General features: G+C 53.1%; 2 protein-coding genes across 2 annotated transcripts; one reads left to right on the top strand and one right to left on the bottom strand.

Annotated features, from left to right (window-relative positions):
* The first annotated feature begins 1,053 nt into the window (after nt 1-1,053).
* Nucleotides 1,054-17,162, top strand: GFM1 (G elongation factor mitochondrial 1). Its single transcript, XM_050308721.1, has 18 exons — nt 1,054-1,187; nt 1,787-1,939; nt 2,202-2,334; nt 2,760-2,964; nt 3,613-3,729; nt 4,222-4,372; nt 4,455-4,609; nt 5,214-5,298; nt 5,942-6,079; nt 6,565-6,666; nt 6,770-6,826; nt 7,198-7,335; nt 8,052-8,134; nt 14,084-14,246; nt 15,030-15,174; nt 15,790-15,950; nt 16,448-16,501; nt 16,746-17,162. Exons 1-18 carry the CDS (start codon nt 1,134-1,136, stop codon nt 16,875-16,877), a joined length of 2,226 nt encoding a protein of 741 aa, XP_050164678.1. The 5' UTR covers nt 1,054-1,133; the 3' UTR covers nt 16,878-17,162.
* LXN (latexin) lies at nt 7,830-13,625 on the bottom strand. The gene is made up of 6 exons (XM_050307897.1): nt 13,500-13,625; nt 12,163-12,225; nt 11,487-11,661; nt 10,770-10,906; nt 9,237-9,299; nt 7,830-8,454 (listed from the first exon to the last, which is right to left on the bottom strand). The coding sequence occupies exons 1-6, from the start codon at nt 13,623-13,625 to the stop codon at nt 8,359-8,361; spliced, it is 660 nt and encodes a 219-aa protein (XP_050163854.1). The 3' UTR covers nt 7,830-8,358.
* Nucleotides 17,163-17,622: the final 460 nt, after the last annotated feature.

Raw genomic sequence — 17,622 nt, 5'->3', positions numbered from 1 at the left:
CTGCCACACGGGGAGTTGTGCATTATTTAGTCTGGGCTCCGAAACATTCCAGTGTCACAAGACGACCAGGGAAAGCTGGAATATGGAAGGAGTCCCTGCCATGGCAGGCGGTGGAATGGGATGGGCCTGGAGGTCCTTCCACCCCAAACCACTCTGGGGAGTGGTTTTTCCAGAAGGAAACATGAATTTTCCGTAAAAAAATAAAATTTGACAGAAGGAAACTGCTGCAAGGGGGACTCAAGTATGGAGAGGGCCGGGCTGTTCCCAACTTCAGAGCTGCTCCTGGAGCCTTCCCCGGAATGAGAAACTTCCTGGTTTATCCAATAGCGGGGAATTTTTTTATATTGAGAACATCTTTAACATTTCTCAGCCTGTTCCAGATGGTCCCCGTGCCGCACACACCATCCTGCGCATCCTGGGATCGCTTTCTCTGTGTCCGGGCACTTCTGACCCCTTTGCGCAGGGAGCCCTTCTTGTTCCTAATCACTAATTGTTAACAGTTCTAATTATTAATTAGAAACACCTCCAGCTGGAGCTAATTACGAGCAATCCCCAACCTCCAGCTGCTCGCCCGTGGATGGTTCCCCCTCGCTCCGTCCCGGTCCCCGATTTGGGGTGAAACCCGCCCGTTTCAGGGCGCACGTGGAGAATTCCCGGTGTGCGGGGCCGGGGGCGCTCCCTGGAGGCTCGGGCTGGGGAACGCGCCGGGATCGGGTCGGGAGGAGCATCCCCGGTCCCCTGGGTCGGGAGGCGCATCCCCGGGTCGGGAGGCGCATCCCCGGTCCCCGGGTCGGGAGGAGCATCCCCGGCTCCCCGGGTCGGGAGGAGCATCCCCGGGTCGGGAGGAGCATCCCCGGTCCCCCGGGTCGGGAGGCGCATCCCCGGTTCCCGGGTCGGGAGGAGCATCCCCGGCTCCCCGGGTCGGGAGGAGCATCCCCGGCTCCCTGGGTCGGGAGGAGCATCCCCGGTTCCCGGGCCCGTCCCTGCGGATCCCCCGGAGCTGCCGGGCCCGGCCCGGGCGGCGCCTGCGCGGGGCCCCGGAAGGGGCGGGAGTGACCCGGGATTGATCCGGGATTGTGCCGGGACAGGGACGGAGCCGGGCTGGGGTTGGAGCTGGACCTGGAGCCGGGGCCATGCTGAGCGTGCTGAGGGCCGGGCTGGCCCCGGGCCGCCCGCGCCACCTCCAGGTACCGCCCCAGGGCCCCTGAGGAGGGCCGGCCCCGCTCCGGAGCGCCGGGAGGGGGAGCGGCCGGGCCGGGTCCGTCCGAGCCCCCGTGACCGCCACGTGTGATCGGTCACAGGGATGGGGGCACGGAAAGCCGGGAATGGCAGCGGGGTTGGGATGCGGGGCTGGCGAGGAGGGGCCGGGCACGGTCCCAGGTGACCTGGGAAGGCCACTCGGCTTTAAGTGACCGGTTTGGCACGGAGTGGAGACCGCAGGGAGGCGGTTCGGAAGTTTATCCGTCGGCACAGTGCGTCACAGGAGCAGTTACGGTGGGAAAAGACTTCCAGGATCTCCAAGTCCAACCTGTGCCCGATGCCCACCCTGTCCCCCAGCCCAGAGCACTGAGTGCCTCGTCCAGGCCTGCCTTGGGCACCTCCAGGGCTCCAAACCTCCCTGGGCAGCCCCTTCCAACGTTTAACAACCCTTTCCAGGGAGAAATTCCTCCTGCTGTTCAACCTGCCCCTCCCCTGGCACAGCTGGAGGCCGTTTTCCCTTGTCCTGTCACTCCCTGCTGTGCTGGCTCAGCTCCTCACTAACCCACGACCTCCTCTTGCCCTGCAGCTGCTCCTGAGCTCCTGCAGACACTGCTCCTCGGGGGTCCTTCCCAACGAGAGGATCCGAAACATCGGCATCTCGGCCCACATCGACTCCGGGAAGACGACGCTGACGGAGCGGATCCTGTTCTACACGGGCAGGATCGCGCAGATGCACGAGGTGAGACTGCAGGGCTGCTCTGGGGGAGCTCTGAAACCCTTTGAAAACAGGGGGAGGGCAAGGGGGTGGAATCCCAGAATCACTGAGGTTGGAAAAAACCTCCAAGGTCATCAAATCCCCCCCGTGCCCCATCCCCACCTTGTCCCCCAGCCCAGAGCACCGAGTGCCACGTCCAGTCCTTTCCTGGGCACCTCCAGGGGATGGGATGTGCATTCCTAGTAAACTCCTTGGGCTGTGTTTCTTTAATTTCTTTTTTCCTAAGGTGAAAGGTAAGGATGGAGTTGGAGCTGTGATGGATTCCATGGAGCTGGAGCGACAGCGGGGCATCACCATTCAGTCTGCGGCCACTTACACCATGTGGAGAGACACCAACATCAACATCATCGACACACCAGGTGAGCCAGCTGGGACCGCCTGGGGGTCGCTGTTCCTCGTGGGTGCAGAGGACGTGGTGCATCTTTGTGTTGGGACAGGACAGTGTGTGCTGGATTCAACCTGGCAGAGGGGGAGTTTAGGTGAGACAGAGGAAGGAATCCTTCCCTGGGAGGGTGGGCAGGCCCTGGCACAGGTTGCCCAGAGAAGCTGTGGCTGTCCCATCCCTGGAGGTGTCCAAAGCCAGGTGGGAACAACCTGGGCTGGTGGAAGGTGTCTCTGCCCATGGCAGGGGGTGGGACTTTAAGCTCCTTCCCACCCAAACCATTCCTGGTTCCACAATCAGCCACTCAAGCTGATGTGACTCTGTGGCTGGAGGGTTTGGTTCTGTTGGCTGTTGCTGCTTTTTGCACTCATTTATCATGGTTAATGAGTTATTGTCATTCAGGGCACGTGGACTTCACCATTGAAGTGGAGAGGTCTCTGAGAGTCCTGGATGGAGCAATCCTGGTCCTCTGTGCTGTTGGAGGAGTCCAGTGCCAGACCATCACTGTGAACAGGCAGATGAAGAGGTACAACGTGCCCTTCCTGACCTTCATCAACAAACTGGACAGGATGGGCTCCAACCCAGCCAGGGCCGTGCAGCAACTCAGGTATTTACCATTTAAAATTACTTGTGAAGTCATTCTGAACACTCCCATGGCAGGTGGAGAATAGTGGAGAGGGTTCTCTTTGTGGCTGCAGTTTGGGGAATGCCTGATTTGAGGTCAGATCTTAATCTGACCCATAAGTCTCCAAAAACCCCAAATGTTTGGGTCAGCCAAGGCTTGCAGGGACCAAGAAGAGCTGGGGTTTGATATTTATTTTGTTGATGGAACTGTAGTTGCAGCCACCTTGAAAGCAGCCTTTTGGTTTTCCCTAGATCCTGGCGACACAGGTGCTGCTGGAATTCCAGCAGGGAGGTGATGGGGTGGTTTGGATGCCTGGAATCCTGCTTGCTCCTCATTTGATCTGTGAGATAACTCATTAATATGCATGAAGGGAGAAGCCTCCCCTCTAATCAAGTCATCAATCTCAAACCAGTCTCCCCCGCCTTCTTTCCCGTGGGATTGGCTCCCTGTTCCTCTTGGGCCACCCTGCCTGGAACACACCTGGGTGGTTTTTATCAGCACTGACAGATTTTTGGCACTGCCCAAAGGATGAAATCCAGGGATTTTGTGGGAGTTGTTCAAAGACCATCTGGGGGAGACCCACAGAAGCAACGTTTTTATTGAACTAATTCTGTTTTCTCCCTTTCCCAGGTCCAAGTTGAAACACAATGCAGCTTTTGTGCAGATTCCAATTGGGCTGGAGGGAAACTTCAAAGGAATTATAGATCTGATTGAAGAAAAAGCCATTTATTTTGATGGGGCACTCGGGTGAGTTGACAAAGTCGCTGCTTTCTTGGCTGGAGCTGCTCCTTGCAGGAGGAATTGCTCCTGCAGAGGGGAAACCCTGCTCTCTGGGAATTCCAGGGTAGTGTTTTTGCCAGGGCTGAGCTCAGCCTCCAGCATTCCCATCTCCTGGTCCTGCAGGGATGGGTGGTGGGAAGGGGTGGTGGCCACACTTCCCACCCTGACAAACAGCGGGACGTGCTCCCTAACGGGATCTGGCAGTGCACGTGTGGCTGCTGGGATGAAGATAAGATGTGGGTGGGGCTGCTGAACAGGTCCTGCATCCTTCGAGCTCCTGCAGGAGTGGGAAGGAACCTTCTCCTGCCGGAGCACCAACGCCAGTACTCGCAGGGGGTTTTTTCCCGTTATCCATTTCAGCAGTGAGTTTTTCTGGGTCAGGCTGGCGGTGGCAGTGATGGGAAGGTCGATGCACGTGGTTGACTCGCTGTGAGTGCTGATTTACCCCTGTGTGTGCAGCCAGACCCTGCGTTTCGAGGAGATCCCCGCCGAGCTGCGCGCGGAGGCCGCCGAGCGGCGCCGGGAGCTCATCGAGTGCGTCGCCAACTCGGACGATCAGCTCGGGGAGATGTTCCTGGAGGAGAAGATTCCCACAGCTGCTGAGCTGAAGGTACCTCCAGAGGGGTGCAGCTCTTTGCTGGCCAGGGAAGCCAGGGAGGTGCAGGGGGAGAGGTAACTGTGCTGTTTTGCAGCTGGCCATCAGGAGAGCGACGCTGAGCAAGTCCTTCACCCCCGTCCTCGTGGGGAGTGCCCTGAAGAACAAAGGGGTGCAGCCACTGCTGGATGCTGTCCTGGAATACCTTCCCAATCCTTCCGAGGTGGAGAATTATGCCCTTCTGAACCAGGGGTAAGGAGTGTCCAAGGCCAGGCTGGACAGGGCTTGGAGCAACCCCCACGAGTGGAAGGTGTCCCTGCCCATGGCAGGGGTGGGACTGGAAGGACTTCAAGGTCCTTTCCAACCCAAACCATTCCATGATTCTATGGAGTAGTTTCAAAGCAGTTCAGAACATAGCAGGAAACACCAGTAACAAGATCCAGGATCATTCACCATTTGTGTTAAATAACAGCCCCAGAATTTGGCACGAACTCCCAAACCTGAGAGAGCTCCTTTCATCTGAGGGTTACCCTTTGTACTGGTGTTATTAACACATTAAATGTGGGAAATGATCATGAGACAGTTCATTGGAAGTGATGGCACCCTCCAAGCCTTCAGCCCCTTCCAATGCCTGACAACCCTTTCCAGGAAGAAATTCCACCTGATGTCCAACCTGAGCCTGCCCTGGCACAGCCTGAGGCTGTGTCCTCTTGTCCTGTCCCTTGTTCACTGGGAGAAAAGTCCAACAATTAGGTGTGAACCCCAACATTAAAGGCAGTAAAGAGCCAGCAGATGCTTGGAGGAGGCTCCCAAGTTGCCTCATAACCTCACCTCCCTCTCCATCCCTGTTTCTCAGGGATTCTGAGGACGAATCCAAGTTCCTGTTGAACCCTGCTCGTGATGATTCCCAGCCTTTCATCGGCCTTGCCTTCAAACTGGAGGTGAGTCCACTGAGCTCCTTCCTAACGACTCACACAGTGAATCCAAACTGAGGGGGCTGCCAAAAGTTATGTAGAGCAAGCTTTAAAATCAGGTTATATTTAAATTCAGTTTGAACTTCACCTTTAAAAAATTGGTTCCCACCCTAAAATCCACCAGTGTGTCCAACAGTGCCAGTTTGGAATTTAGAATGGGTTATGTCCCTCGAATATCTCATGGCTTTCTTAGTTAAAACTCAAACAGTTGGGGGGTTATGGGTTTATTTAAAATACTTTCAGAGAAAAATCCTGGGTTTGAAAACAACAGAACAGGAGAGATTTGGAGAGGATAAATCGAGCACAGTTTTAAGGAAAGAGGGTTGTTTCTGCCTGAAGAGCAGCACCTCAGGTTTCATATTCCATGTCGATGTGTGTCTCTGTTTGGAAGGTTTGGGATTGATAAAATGAGTTCAGAAAATTGCCAGGAAATGCCAAATTGCACCCCAGAGCCAAGGGGGAGCTGAGACTCTTAAAAATGCCTCAGTTGCATTTCTGGGGTGGAAATGCAAACCAGAAACACCCCATCAGTGTTTGACACTTTCAGTAACACTGGCCTCGCTTCCCAGAAGGATCACATGTGATTTTTTTCATGGATTTTTGCTTCCAGGCTGGTAAATTTGGGCAGTTGACCTACATCAGAGTTTACCAGGGGATGTTGAAGAAGTCTGATTACATCTACAACACCAGGACCGGGAAGAGGGTGCGAGTGCAGAGGCTCGTCCGGATGCACTCGGACAACATGGAGGTGAGTGATCCCTAGGGATGGGGTGGGCTCTGAGCCACTGCCTGACATTCCTGCAGTGGCTCAGGACTGCCTGGAACACAGCACAGTGGTTCACTTCACATCCTTAAACTGCAACAAGTTGGCACCCAAGCTGAGCTCTCCCTTTTGTCCTTGGAATAAAGAGGTGGAAGCTTCACAGAGCGTTTTAGCCCAGCTGGAATTTTACAGGAGCTCAATGTCAAGCTTTAATGTATTTAATATATTTATGTGTCTTGTATAAACCAGGGGTAGTTTCTCTCATAGGACAAATCCCAGAACAGTTTGGGTTGGAAGGACCTTCAAGCCCATCCAGTGCCACCCCTGCCATGGGCAGGGACACCTCCCACCAGCCCAGGGTGCTCCAAACCCTGTCCAGCCTGGCCTGGGACACTCCCAGGGATCCAGGGGCAGCCACAGCCTCTCTTACCTTTCAGTGTTCCCTAACCAGGAAACTTTTCTTTCCCAAGGATGTAAATGAAGTTTACGCTGGAGACATCTGTGCCCTGTTTGGGATTGACTGTGCCAGCGGGGACACCTTCACTGATAAAACCAGCACTGCCATCTCCATGGTGAGCTCCCCTTGCCCTGTGGGGATCCCTCAGGCGCTGGGATCTACGAGGATTTTGCTGGGGAAGGTTGTAATCATCCCCTCTTCCTTGGTGGCCTCTGCAGGAATCCATCCACGTCCCTGACCCCGTCATTTCCGTGGCCATGAAGCCTTCCAACAAGGTAGGAGCCTGTGGATTTCCCTGGCTTCCCCTCCCTTTGCTGCTTTTAGGATTTAATGCAGGTTAAACAAGGAACAGGCTAAAACAAGCACTGTTCCAAAGTGTTTTATCCACAATCCCTCAGCTGATACCACTGGAGAACCCAGCAGGTGGCTGGGCTGGGTGATGTCACTCACCCACGAATAAGGAGCATTTCTTTGACCTGAACTTGAAATAAATCACAATTAGCACATTAACAAATACACTTAGAAGTGTTTCAGAAAATAACCTCAGAGAGCAGACGTGCTCAGCAGCTGACAGGAAAAGCTGAGGCCTTTTTCTTGGCTAATTTCTGGAATTTGAGCAAATCTTGTGTATTTGATTGTATTTCAGAACGACTTTGACAAATTTTCCAAAGGCCTGAACCGCTTCACGAGGGAAGATCCCACTTTCAGAGTGCACTTTGATGATGAGAGCAAGGAGACCATTGTTTCTGGGATGGGGGAGCTGCACCTGGAAATCTATGCCCAGGTAATTGGGAAAGCAGATTCCATGGCCTCTGCTTTTCCCTGGTTTTCCAACCACAAATTCTCCTTCCTTTTCCTCCTCCTATTCCTTCTTTCCAGCTGTTTTGGGAAGAGTGTAACTGTAAATCAACTTCTGCAGGTTCCTTCTCTGCAGTGGTTCCATTTTGAAGGATTCTAAACTATTTAAAGGAAACTTCTGCCTGGAATATTTTCACTTTTTCAGTTCAAATCCATAAAAAATGTATTAAGCACTACACTTTGCTTTAGCAGCCTTTGCTTATAATTACTTAATAATTAACAATAATTAATTTCTGCAGAAAAAATACTCAGTTTCTGTGGTTTTAAGTGTATCATTCCATAGAAAATCTGATGCAGGGAGAAGGGAATAGTTACTCACAGTGATTATTCTCACTCCAGTTGATGTCTGTATTTTAATTAACACAAGAGATGTGTCTGAGATGTTGACAGAACAAAGAAAAGACGGTTTTGCCTTGAAAAACTTAAAACTTTAATAGAAAAATTAATGCTGTTCCCTTTTCCTGTGTGGATCATAAACAAAGCTGGATGCAGAAATGACAGTGAACAATTTATGACATTAGAAAAAAAAACACCAAAAAGCCCCCAAAAATCGGTGAAAAGCCCTGGTTAACCCTGATTAAGTTCATGCAGTGATTTCCAAAGAACTGTTCTAATGGCACAACTCTGGGTCTTTCCCTGCAGCGAATGGAGAGGGAATATGGTTGTCCTTGCACCATGGGGAAGCCCAAAGTTGCCTTCAGGGAGAACATCTCTGCACCTGTGCCGTGAGTATTCCCTCTGGGAATTGTCTGCTTCCTTTCTCGGGATGCAGTGTTTGGTGAAGGAGCAGAGCAGCTCTGGGGTGATCCCCTCAAAGCCCAGGGCACAGCAGAAGTGTCATTTATTGTCTTTGCACCCTGATTCCTTCCCCACCCCTTCCCTCCTCTGTCCTCCCTCCCAACTCCTCTTGGAGCTCCGGAGCTGCTTCCAGGGGGGATCAGGGGGTCCCTCATCCCGAGGTGTGTCTGGGCTGGCGGCTGTCCCGTGTCACTTGGACACCATCCCAAGGGTGCCACAGCACTGTCATCTCCCAGGGAATGATCTCCTGTGGGAGGGACAACAGGGAACAATCTGGCAACAATTCTCTTGACTAGTCAGCAATTTCTCTTCATGGAAAGCTCAGGAACCAAACCCACTGCAGGGGCCCTTGGCTGGAATTTGAAGCTGACCTTGGTTTAAACTTGAAGCTGGCCATCATTTCAGGAGTCACTCTGATCTCACAGTGTATCTCCTCCAAACACACAGGAAAACTGGGAGAATCCGTGGAATTCTCTTAGTTTAAAACTTGGGAGTGTGCAGGGGGTTGGGAGCGGCGGAGCTGGAGCTGAGAGGGAGATCCCTGGTGGTTTTTCCAGGAGGTTGCACAACCAGGATCTTCTCTCTCACACTTTGTGTTTTCCTTATGAAAACACTTGCTCAGATCCCAAAATTATGGTGGGGAATATTTCAAAGTGATGGGAACCAGTTTGTGCTGGGAGTTACTGGGATAGGTGAGGTGTCTGTGCTGGGCATGGCAGCATTCCCAGCCCCTGGAATTCTGCTGAGCACTCCAAGATGCTGCTTCTTCCCTTGATCCCTGCCCAGTTTGGCGCTGGGATCTCCCAGGAGGAAAGGGCAGTGAAGTGTTTTGAACCCCAGCTATTCCCAGGAAAGGCCAGAAACAGCTGGAAATTGCTGCTGTTGTGTCCTGGAATGCTGGGATGGGCAGGGAAGGTGGCCCTGAGCTCCCCCTGCTCTGTGCCCACCCCACCACCTGTGTGCCTGAGCTGAGCTGCCAGGCTTAAAACCACGACCAAAAAAAAGGCTTTTCAGAAATCCAGTATTTACCTGGGACACCATTTCGTGAAGTAGAACCAGGAAGTCAAATTGCAGGTATTTGTCACTTCTCCTCTGGAAAGACAGGGTGAAAAGGGGTGAATTTGAGGCTTCTCCCCACCTGAAAAGCAGTGAGTCAGTTCTTTGGTTCTCTAAAACATCCTGATTTGTGTTTCTGTGACTCCAAAATTGCTCTGGAGAGATGGATGTGAGGCTTCAAACTCTGCCAGTGCCTCCCTTAAAGAAATCAAAGAAATATCAACTCCTTTGGGATGGGAACACCTCCTCCTACAAGGTGTCAGTTTAACCCAAATAATCCCAAATAAAATTGTCAGTAGGGTAAGGACAGACCCCAGAGGCCTTACAGTGATTCTGTGAGTGACAAAATATACACTGGCCTTGGGAATATACTCTTTTCCCATGTATTTTTCAGGGAAAAGGAACAAAATTCCCCAAGAGAGGTGGCAGCTGTGTTAATTTAATAGTTTTCTGTCTGCCTTGTCCTCAAATTTGTTAAAGAGGGGTTTAAAATCTTTAAACTCTCGCTGGTGCACAGCCCTGCAGCAGCTGTGAATTGCTCCAAGATGCCATCAGAGGGAGCAAAACATTCACAAATCCTGCTCCCTGAAGGAATTTGTCTCTCCTTCATCCCCACCACTCCCTGGGAATTCACTGGCTGTTCTGAGTGGCAGAAACATTTGGGCTTTGTAGGTTCTCTGAATCCTAAATCCTGTTTGCTTATCCTTGTTTGTTTTCTCCAGACAGAGCTGAGGAAATAGGGAGAATCTAGAGAATTCTATTAATTTACCAGTAAGACCAAAAGGACTTTGCTGTGACAGTTCCCAGGCAAAGAGTCTGTCAGGCCTGGTGGTGGCAATTAATGACTCAGTTAATTTCAGGAGCTGCAGGGAGATGTGCCAGGTTTTGATTCCTTAGCTTAGGGCAGATCCAGATGTGCTCAGGGTAAACCCATCCCTTGTAACCACCCAGAAATAAATCAGGAAATATTTTATCCTGGAATATTCTGTTCCCTTTCTCCCTTGTGTTCCCCTTTTGTCCTCCTCAGTTCAGGGTTCTTAACCATAAACTCAGTTGATGCTCATCATGGTAAGGGAAGTCCAAGAGCTCAAATAAAAAGCCCTTTTAGGTTCTCTCCCCTAATTGCTGTTTGATTAGAGGGAAGGGGTAGTAGAACAAAATTCAGACACTGGATTGGATTCTTAAAACCCAACCAGAGCAGGAAGTTCAGACATAACTGAGGTTTCCTGAATGTGGATTTTTAAGGATGTGGATCCAGCTCTGCCCTAGTCCCTGCTTAGCTCCTGAATACTCTTGCAGAGCACTGAGAGCCAAGGCCAGGTTGGAATTTGTGTCAGGGGAAAGGAGAACACCCTGGGAGTGTCCCAGGCCAGGCTGGACGGGGCTTGGAGCAACCTGGGCTAGGGGAAGGTGTCCCTGCCCAGGGCAGGGGGTGGGAATGAGATGGGCTTTAAGGTGCCTTCCAGCCCAAACCATTCTGGAATCCTGTGAGTGATGGGGACTTACCACCTGCTTCACATGTTTGACTTGGGCCAGCTGGAGCTGGGTGTTTTCCGTGGAATTCTGCCACACCAGGTATCCCGAGGCGGCCCAGGCGAGCAGGTGGAGGGGCTGCAGCTCTGGGGGCACGTGGCCATGGCTGTCTGGGGAACAAAACAATTCCTGGGTGTTAAACAACAGCCAACTTCATCCCCTGGTGCTGAAGTCACTCCCTGCCATGTCACAAAACCTTCCACAGGGTATCTTGGAGGAGCTGCTGCATCCCCACAGTGTCTCCTCCAGTGGAATCACAGCGTGGGTTGGGTTGGGAGGGACCTCAAAGTTCCTCTCATTCCACCCCCTGCCATGGGCAGGGACACCTTCCCCTAGCCCAGGTTGCTCCAAGCCCTGTCCAGCCTGGCCTGGGACACTCCCAGGGTGTTCTCCTGCACTTCTTTCCCCTGACATAAGAAGTTTTCAAGGCTCTGAAGTCAGAGCAGACCCCCATTGTCAGTCGGGGTGTGGGATGTGCCCAGGACAGCTCAGGGGGAGCAGGAGGAGGTGACAGTGGCAGGTGGTTCTCCAGAACAGCCACATGCAAATCATGGCTCAGTTCTGGATTTCAGAAATCAGTAAATTGAGTGGGTGTGACTGACAGACCCCCCCCAGAAAGAGAAAGGGGAGCAGCACGTGTTCAGAGCAGGGGGAAGGCCTGATCCTTCTCCCCCAGCCCCACCCTTGTACCTGGAATGTTCTCTGCCACCAGCTCATTTTCCAGGCTCCTGATTCGAGTGTAGAACACGTGATCTGCTTCCTCTGTGCTCTTTAGTTCTCCTTCAAGGGTGAACTGCACATCTGGGGCAGTGTTTTTGTTGCCCAGATGATACAGAACCTCAGCAGTGCAGTTAACAGTACTGTCCTGTCACAGAGTTAATTATGTGCATTAATATTTCGTGGAAGTACATGTATAATGGGGGTAATTTGCACTTCTAACATGTCTCTGTTTTCTCTGAGTCTGGCCCAGAGAGATTTGTGGTTATTTAAGGCAAGGTTAAATTCGTGGTTTATCTGTGAGTGCATAAAGGTGATTTGCTTTCTGCAGCGATGGGAAGGGCAGTGGGTGGGGTGCAGAATGTCCCTTGTGCTGTTCAGTTGGGGCTGAGTGACACTGAAATGTCCTTGTCATCCCTCCAGCACTGTCTGGTGCTGGAGTGGAAGGTACCACATGGGCAGGGCTTCTTGGGTGGGTTCCCTGTTGGTAAAATTTAGCCTTTTTTTTGCCTGATTGGCAGGATAAAAAAATCAGAAACACGATCCCAAATGTGATTAGTTGGTGTGTCCCCTGGCCTGAGCCAGAGCAGCAGCATAAAGTGAGTTTGTGACACACTCAGAGTGGTTAATTAAATCAACCTGAACTCACTTTGTCCAGCTCATCTTCCAGCTCCAGTTCCAGGTGGTACTTGTGCCCAACATCCTTGATGTCCTAAGAAAGGGAAAACATTAAGGATGTTTATTTTGTCAAATGCTGAATGACTTTGCATAGTGGACAAGACCAGAGAATCATGGAATGGTTTGGGAAGGGAATTTAAAACTCATCCAGTCCCACCCCCTGCCACGGGCAGGGACACCTTCCACTGTCCCAGATTGCTCCAGCCTGGCCTGGGACACTTCCAGGGATGAGGCAGCCACAGCTTCTCTGGGCACCCTGTGCCAGGGCCTGCCCACCCTCCTTTCTAGCCTGGAATACCCCTGAATTGACACTTTGGGGCTCCCCACGTGATTCCATCCAGGATGTGCTGCTGGGTAAATACCCAGGTAGGAGTGTTCAGGGATTCCTCGAGTGAAGTCCCTCCTGCAGTTGGTTATGAATCATGTCCTGGATTTTTTTGGCTGTAATGACTGCAGGAAGGAGGTGGGGGTTGCTGTGCCCCTGTTTGGGGGTTCTGTGCCCTGTTCCCATGGGTTCAGCTGTAACCCCAGCCCAGGTGAGCAGCGAGGCGTGTCCCGGCAGCCGCGATCCCCGCACCCTCCTCCCTGCCGAGTGTCCTTGGGAGGCTCCCCGGGCCCGCTGCCATCGTGGGAACAGCACAGGCTGTGTTCCACCTTCCCACCCGGCCCGACTGCTCCCAGCCCCGGGGCCCTTCGGGACACGCAGGTGCCCCCAAAAAAGCCGCGGTTGGAAGGGATGGGGGGATCGCCCGGTCCAACCCCCCTGCCCCGGCGAGCCGGTGGGACTGGGGTGTCTCGGGCGAGGGGACTCCCGGCCCTCCCTGGGCAGCTGTCGTCGAGCTCTGGCCCGTCCCGCAGGGGTGTCCGGGGGTTGGGTGTGCGGGGTTGGGTTGGGGGTGCGGGGCTGTGCGGGGTTGGGTTGGGGTGGGGTTGGGTGCAGGGGGGTTGCGGTTGGGTTGGGTGTGCGGGGTTGGGTGTGGCTGGTGGTGTGCGAGGTGTGCGGGGTTGGTGTCGGGGTTGGGTGTGCGGGTTGGGTTGGGTGTTCGGGGGTTGTGTGCAGGGCTGGGTTGGGTGTCCGCAGGGGTTGGGTGTGCGGGGGTGGGTGTGCGGGGTTGGGTTGCGGGGTGGGGCAGGGGGGTTGGGTTGCGGGGGCTGGTTGGGCGGGGTTGGGTGTGCGGGGTTAGGGGGTGTCCGGGGTTGGGTGTCAGGGTTGGGTTGGGTGTGCAGGGGGTTGGGTTGGGGGTGTGCAGGAGGGGTTGGGTCGGGTTGGGCTGCTGTGCAGGGGTTCCTCTCGCATGCGCAGCCCACGCGCAGCTCCCGCAGCCGCAGCGCCCGCGCGGGGCCGCCCCGCCGGTACCGCAGCAGCGCCTCGGCCACGGCCGCGGCCCGGCCCGCCGGGAACCGCCGCGGGGGCAGCTCCGGGGACGGCTCCATGGCCCTGCCAGCCGGGAACTGCCGAGGGGGAAGCTCCACGGCCCGCCCGGCGCTTCCTCCGGCCGCAGGAAGGAGAGCCGGGGGAGGGAGCGGCAGCGGCGGGGCCCGCCCCGGGGAGCGGGCGGGGACGGGGCTGGGAGCGCGGAGCTGCCCGGCCCCAGGGAACGGAGCTTTGTTCTGCGAACAGAACAGCGTTCGGTGGGGTAGCGGGGAGAAATCCTTCCCTGGTAAGAAACAGGCACAGGGTGCCCAGGGAAGCTGCGGCTGCCCCGTCCCTGGGAGTGTCCAAAGCGGGGTTGGAGCACCCTGTGCTGGTGGAAGGTGGACAGTGCCATAACCTTTACGTTCCTTCCAAACCCAAAGCACTCTGGGATTCTCTGAACTGCAGAATGGGGATTTTTTTTTTTTTTTCCCCTGGGGTTGCAGCAGGTTAATGTGTTTGGGGTGTTTGTTTTCAGGTTTGAATTCACCCACAAGAAGCAGACAGGAGGAGCGGGCCAGTACGGCAAAGTCATCGGGGTGCTGGAGCCCCTGGATCCCGAGGACTACACCAAAGTAGAGTTTGAAGACAGAACCGTTGGCACAAATATTCCCAAACAATTCGTGCCTGCTGTGGAAAAGGTACAAACCATTTGAGTGCTACAGAAAATACTGATTTTTGTGTTTTCCTGCCATATCATCCCCATTTGCTGTGCTGGCCTTGCCACAGGCAAGGGGGTTTTTCCTGTTTCTTTAGTGGAAACAGAATCATTTGTGTGGTTTTACTTCATATCTCACATTCCTGGGTTTTCCACTGACTTTAGAAGCTGCTGTGTTTGCTTTGCTGGTGTGTGCTGGCTCTGTTTCCCTGGCAGTGCCTGCTTTCCTTGCTCACAGTCCAACAATCCTCCTGCTCAGTCTGCTTCTTACTGCCCCTTCTGCTTTTGGTTGTGGCCCCACAATTCTCATTTCTAACCCCAAAGTATGGAACTTTTTCTGTGGCTTCTCTGAGGCCAATTATGTAGGAAGCTGTAATTAAGCTGCATTTCCTGCCTGAATTCCCAGTTCATCTCTGTGGCTATCTCTCTGTAAGATTTATCACATACTCTTTTAATTAACCTGCCCTCATCTTGGAATTCCTGTGACAACCCAAAATAATTCCTCCATTATTCTATGATGCAACACTTGAAGATTTTTGCAAAATCCTGAAAAAAACCAGGCAGTCTTAAAGGAATCTTGTTTTCCAGGCAGGAGCTCTTTCCACCCAGAGCGTTCTTTGGGGTTTTGGCCGCACAGTCCCTTACAAAGCCAGTTTTCCTTGTGCCTTGGTTTTCAGTTTCCTGAAGCATCCCTTTCCAGCTGAGGTGCCAAAGGCTGGCAGCACAGAGGCTGCAGATTGCTGCTGACTGGGAGCTGTCGTTGCAGGGGTTCCGAGATGCCTGCGAGAAGGGCCTGGTGTCGGGGCACAGGATCTCCGGGGTGCGCTTCGTCCTGGAGGACGGGGCCCACCACATGGTGGACTCCAACGAGATCTCCTTCATCAGGGCAGGAGAAGGAGCCCTGAAACAAGGTAGGAGCCCCTTGTTTGGATGTGTCCTGGCTCTTGTTGCTGGGGCTGAATTCAACAGCCTCCTTTCTGTTATTTGGGGTATCCATCCGTCATCCATCCATCCAAAGTTTGGCCACTTGTGTAGAGCACAGTACAGGAGTTTATAGAATTTTTGAGGGAGGCACAGCAGCTCTTGTGGTTCTGTGAAGGAGATCCTGTTTCCCTGGGGTACAGTGCAGAAACACCAGCAGCACCATCCTTACAGGGCGGGAAGAGAACATTGGGTCAAACTGTGCCTTTTTTAGGGAAAATGTCTTCCCTGGAGGGGGACTGAAGCACTGGGACAGGGAGCTGCTGGAGTCACAACCCCTGGGAGTGCCCAGAAAACGAGGGGATGGTGGCACTTCACAACATGGTTTAGGGTCAGAGGTTGGATTTGGTGACCTTGGAGGTCTTTTCCAACCTAAATGACTCCGTTATTGTGGTGTCAGGACCGACAGGCAGGGAGCTGGAATTCCATGGAGCTGATTGTGGGAAACACTTGGCATTAACATAAACCATTTGTTGCTGGGGGGGGGCAGTATCTCAACTTACCCAGGCTTGTGATGCTGGCTCACTTATCCCTGTTTTTCCCAGCCATGGAGAACGCCACGGTGCGACTCATCGAGCCCATCATGGCCGTGGAGGTGATGGCTCCCACGGAATTCCAGGGCGCTGTGATAGCCGGGATCAACCGGCGCCACGGGCTCATCACGGGGCAGGACGGGGCAGAGGGCTACTTCACCCTCTATGCTGAGGTCTGTGGTGTTCCCAGCTTTTCCTTTCCTCCTGTTGCCTTTTGATTCCGTCACTGGGGATGAAGGTGGAGCCAGGCTGGCTCGGTTTCCACGTTCCCTTTCTTATGTCCCTTCTAAAAATGTGTGTTTTCCTGTTGGGTGGTGGGAGGGGAAATGCACTGCATCCCTTCTGCTTCCTCAGCTGAGGAATTCCATTAGAGCCCCAGTCTGGAGTTATCTCAACCCCTGTGATCTCTGGATGACACGGCCCTGAAATCCAGGATATTCCAGTTCCTGGTGCATTCAGACTCTGGGGTTTCTGAACTTTCCTGCTGAAAACACGTTGCAAGTCTAAACGAGTTAAAAAATAACAGGAACTTGACAACAACAGGTCACTAAATCCGAGCTTTTTGCAGGCAGCACTGACCCCTTTGTATCAGAATTGGGATTAATTAGGTGGTAACTCAAAGGTGAGGGAAAAAGTGTTTTGTTTTTATGAGCCTGTGTTTGGATTTCAGGTGCCCCTGAATGACATGTTTGGATATGCCACTGAGCTGAGGTCCTGCACAGAGGTGAGTTTTTATTTCTGTAAATTGCATCGTTGTATCCATAGCACCTGCAGCAGGGAGGGAGATAAAAACCAAACCCAGAGCTGGGTCATTCCTGGGCAAAAAATTCTTCCCCTCTTTGGGTTCTGTCTGTGTGGGATTGTGAAGGATTCGTGGGTGCTGTTTCACAGACAGGGGTGGGAGCTGCTGCTCTGCAGGGTTCCACGTGTCCCATCCTCACCTGGACTTCCTTTTCCCAATTTTACAGGGAAAGGGGGAATATACCATGGAATACTCCAGATACCACCCATGTTCACCCAGCACTCAGGAAGAAATAATCAACAAATACCTGGAAGCAACGGGGCGACTTCCTGCCAAAAAGGGCAAAGCCAAGAGCTGATCGGACTTCTCTGAACAGTTTTTCCCAACCTCCTCCAACAGCTCAGTTTTCCAAGCCGTGGAAGCAGGCAAGGCTGGCTGGGGAAGGCAGGCTGCAGTGGGATTTGGACTTGGAATTTTGTCATCATGCCCTTCCTCTGTGGAATTCTCAGGAGCCACCAGAGGATCACAGCGGAATTGTTCACATGTAAATGCTGTCCTTACCAAAATATATGTTAGAACACGGCTGATAATAGGTCTTGAAACTTATCTTAATTAAGTTCTATTAAAATAATTGTATTTTTTACTTGCTACAGCATTATTGTGTAATCAGGTTTGGGAAGTTTGAAAATGTTGAGGTGGGGGAGTCAGGTAAGAGCTGCAGGACGGGCACAGGGGCTGGGTGAGTTGTCATCCCACACTGAGCACTTCTCACAGGCTGCTCCCAGCCTCCCTCCAGGGAAAAACGCCACTTTTCCCTCCAAATCCTCCAGAAATGGCACAGGATCCTCCCAAAGTCTCCATCCACCAGGCAAAGCCATCGCTCAGTGCCACTGCCTGGGCACCAAACCTGCTTTTCCCTGGGGGCACAGGAGAGTTGACTCAAGAGAGTGCTGGTAGGAGTTAACTCTTCCCAAAGCTGGGAACAACCTGGAACTCCTGCATGGGCTTGGTGATGTGGGTTCACTGCACGGGCTTGGCTTTGGCTCTCTGTTAGAAAACCCACCCAGAGCTTTCTCTCCCCAGAATGTCCCAATCCCGAGGGC

This window comes from Myiozetetes cayanensis, unplaced genomic scaffold (genome assembly GCF_022539395.1).
Source record: "Myiozetetes cayanensis isolate MyiCay16 unplaced genomic scaffold, myiCay2020 scf13, whole genome shotgun sequence".
NCBI lineage: Eukaryota > Metazoa > Chordata > Aves > Passeriformes > Tyrannidae > Myiozetetes > Myiozetetes cayanensis.
The sequence above is the reverse complement of the archived record's forward strand: the minus strand, read 5'-3'. Positions and strand labels throughout refer to the sequence as shown.

Excerpts from the sequence above, each read along its gene's own strand:
- LXN (XM_050307897.1), bottom strand. The coding sequence starts at position 13,625 with ATGGAGCCGTCCCCGGAGCTGCCCCCGCGGCGGTTCCCGGCGGGCCGG. Across the intron at positions 12,226-13,499 it reads TGCGGCTGCGGGAGCTGCGC|GACATCAAGGATGTTGGGCA; the intron begins GTGGGCTGCGCA and ends TCCCTTTCTTAG. Across the intron at positions 8,455-9,236 it reads TTCACGAAATGGTGTCCCAG|GAGATCATTCCCTGGGAGAT; the intron begins GTAAATACTGGA and ends TCCCTCCCACAG.
- GFM1 (XM_050308721.1), top strand. The coding sequence starts at position 1,134 with ATGCTGAGCGTGCTGAGGGCCGGGCTGGCCCCGGGCCGCCCGCGCCAC. Across the intron at positions 4,610-5,213 it reads TATGCCCTTCTGAACCAGGG|GGATTCTGAGGACGAATCCA; the intron begins GTAAGGAGTGTC and ends CCTGTTTCTCAG. Across the intron at positions 15,175-15,789 it reads AGAAGGAGCCCTGAAACAAG|CCATGGAGAACGCCACGGTG; the intron begins GTAGGAGCCCCT and ends TGTTTTTCCCAG.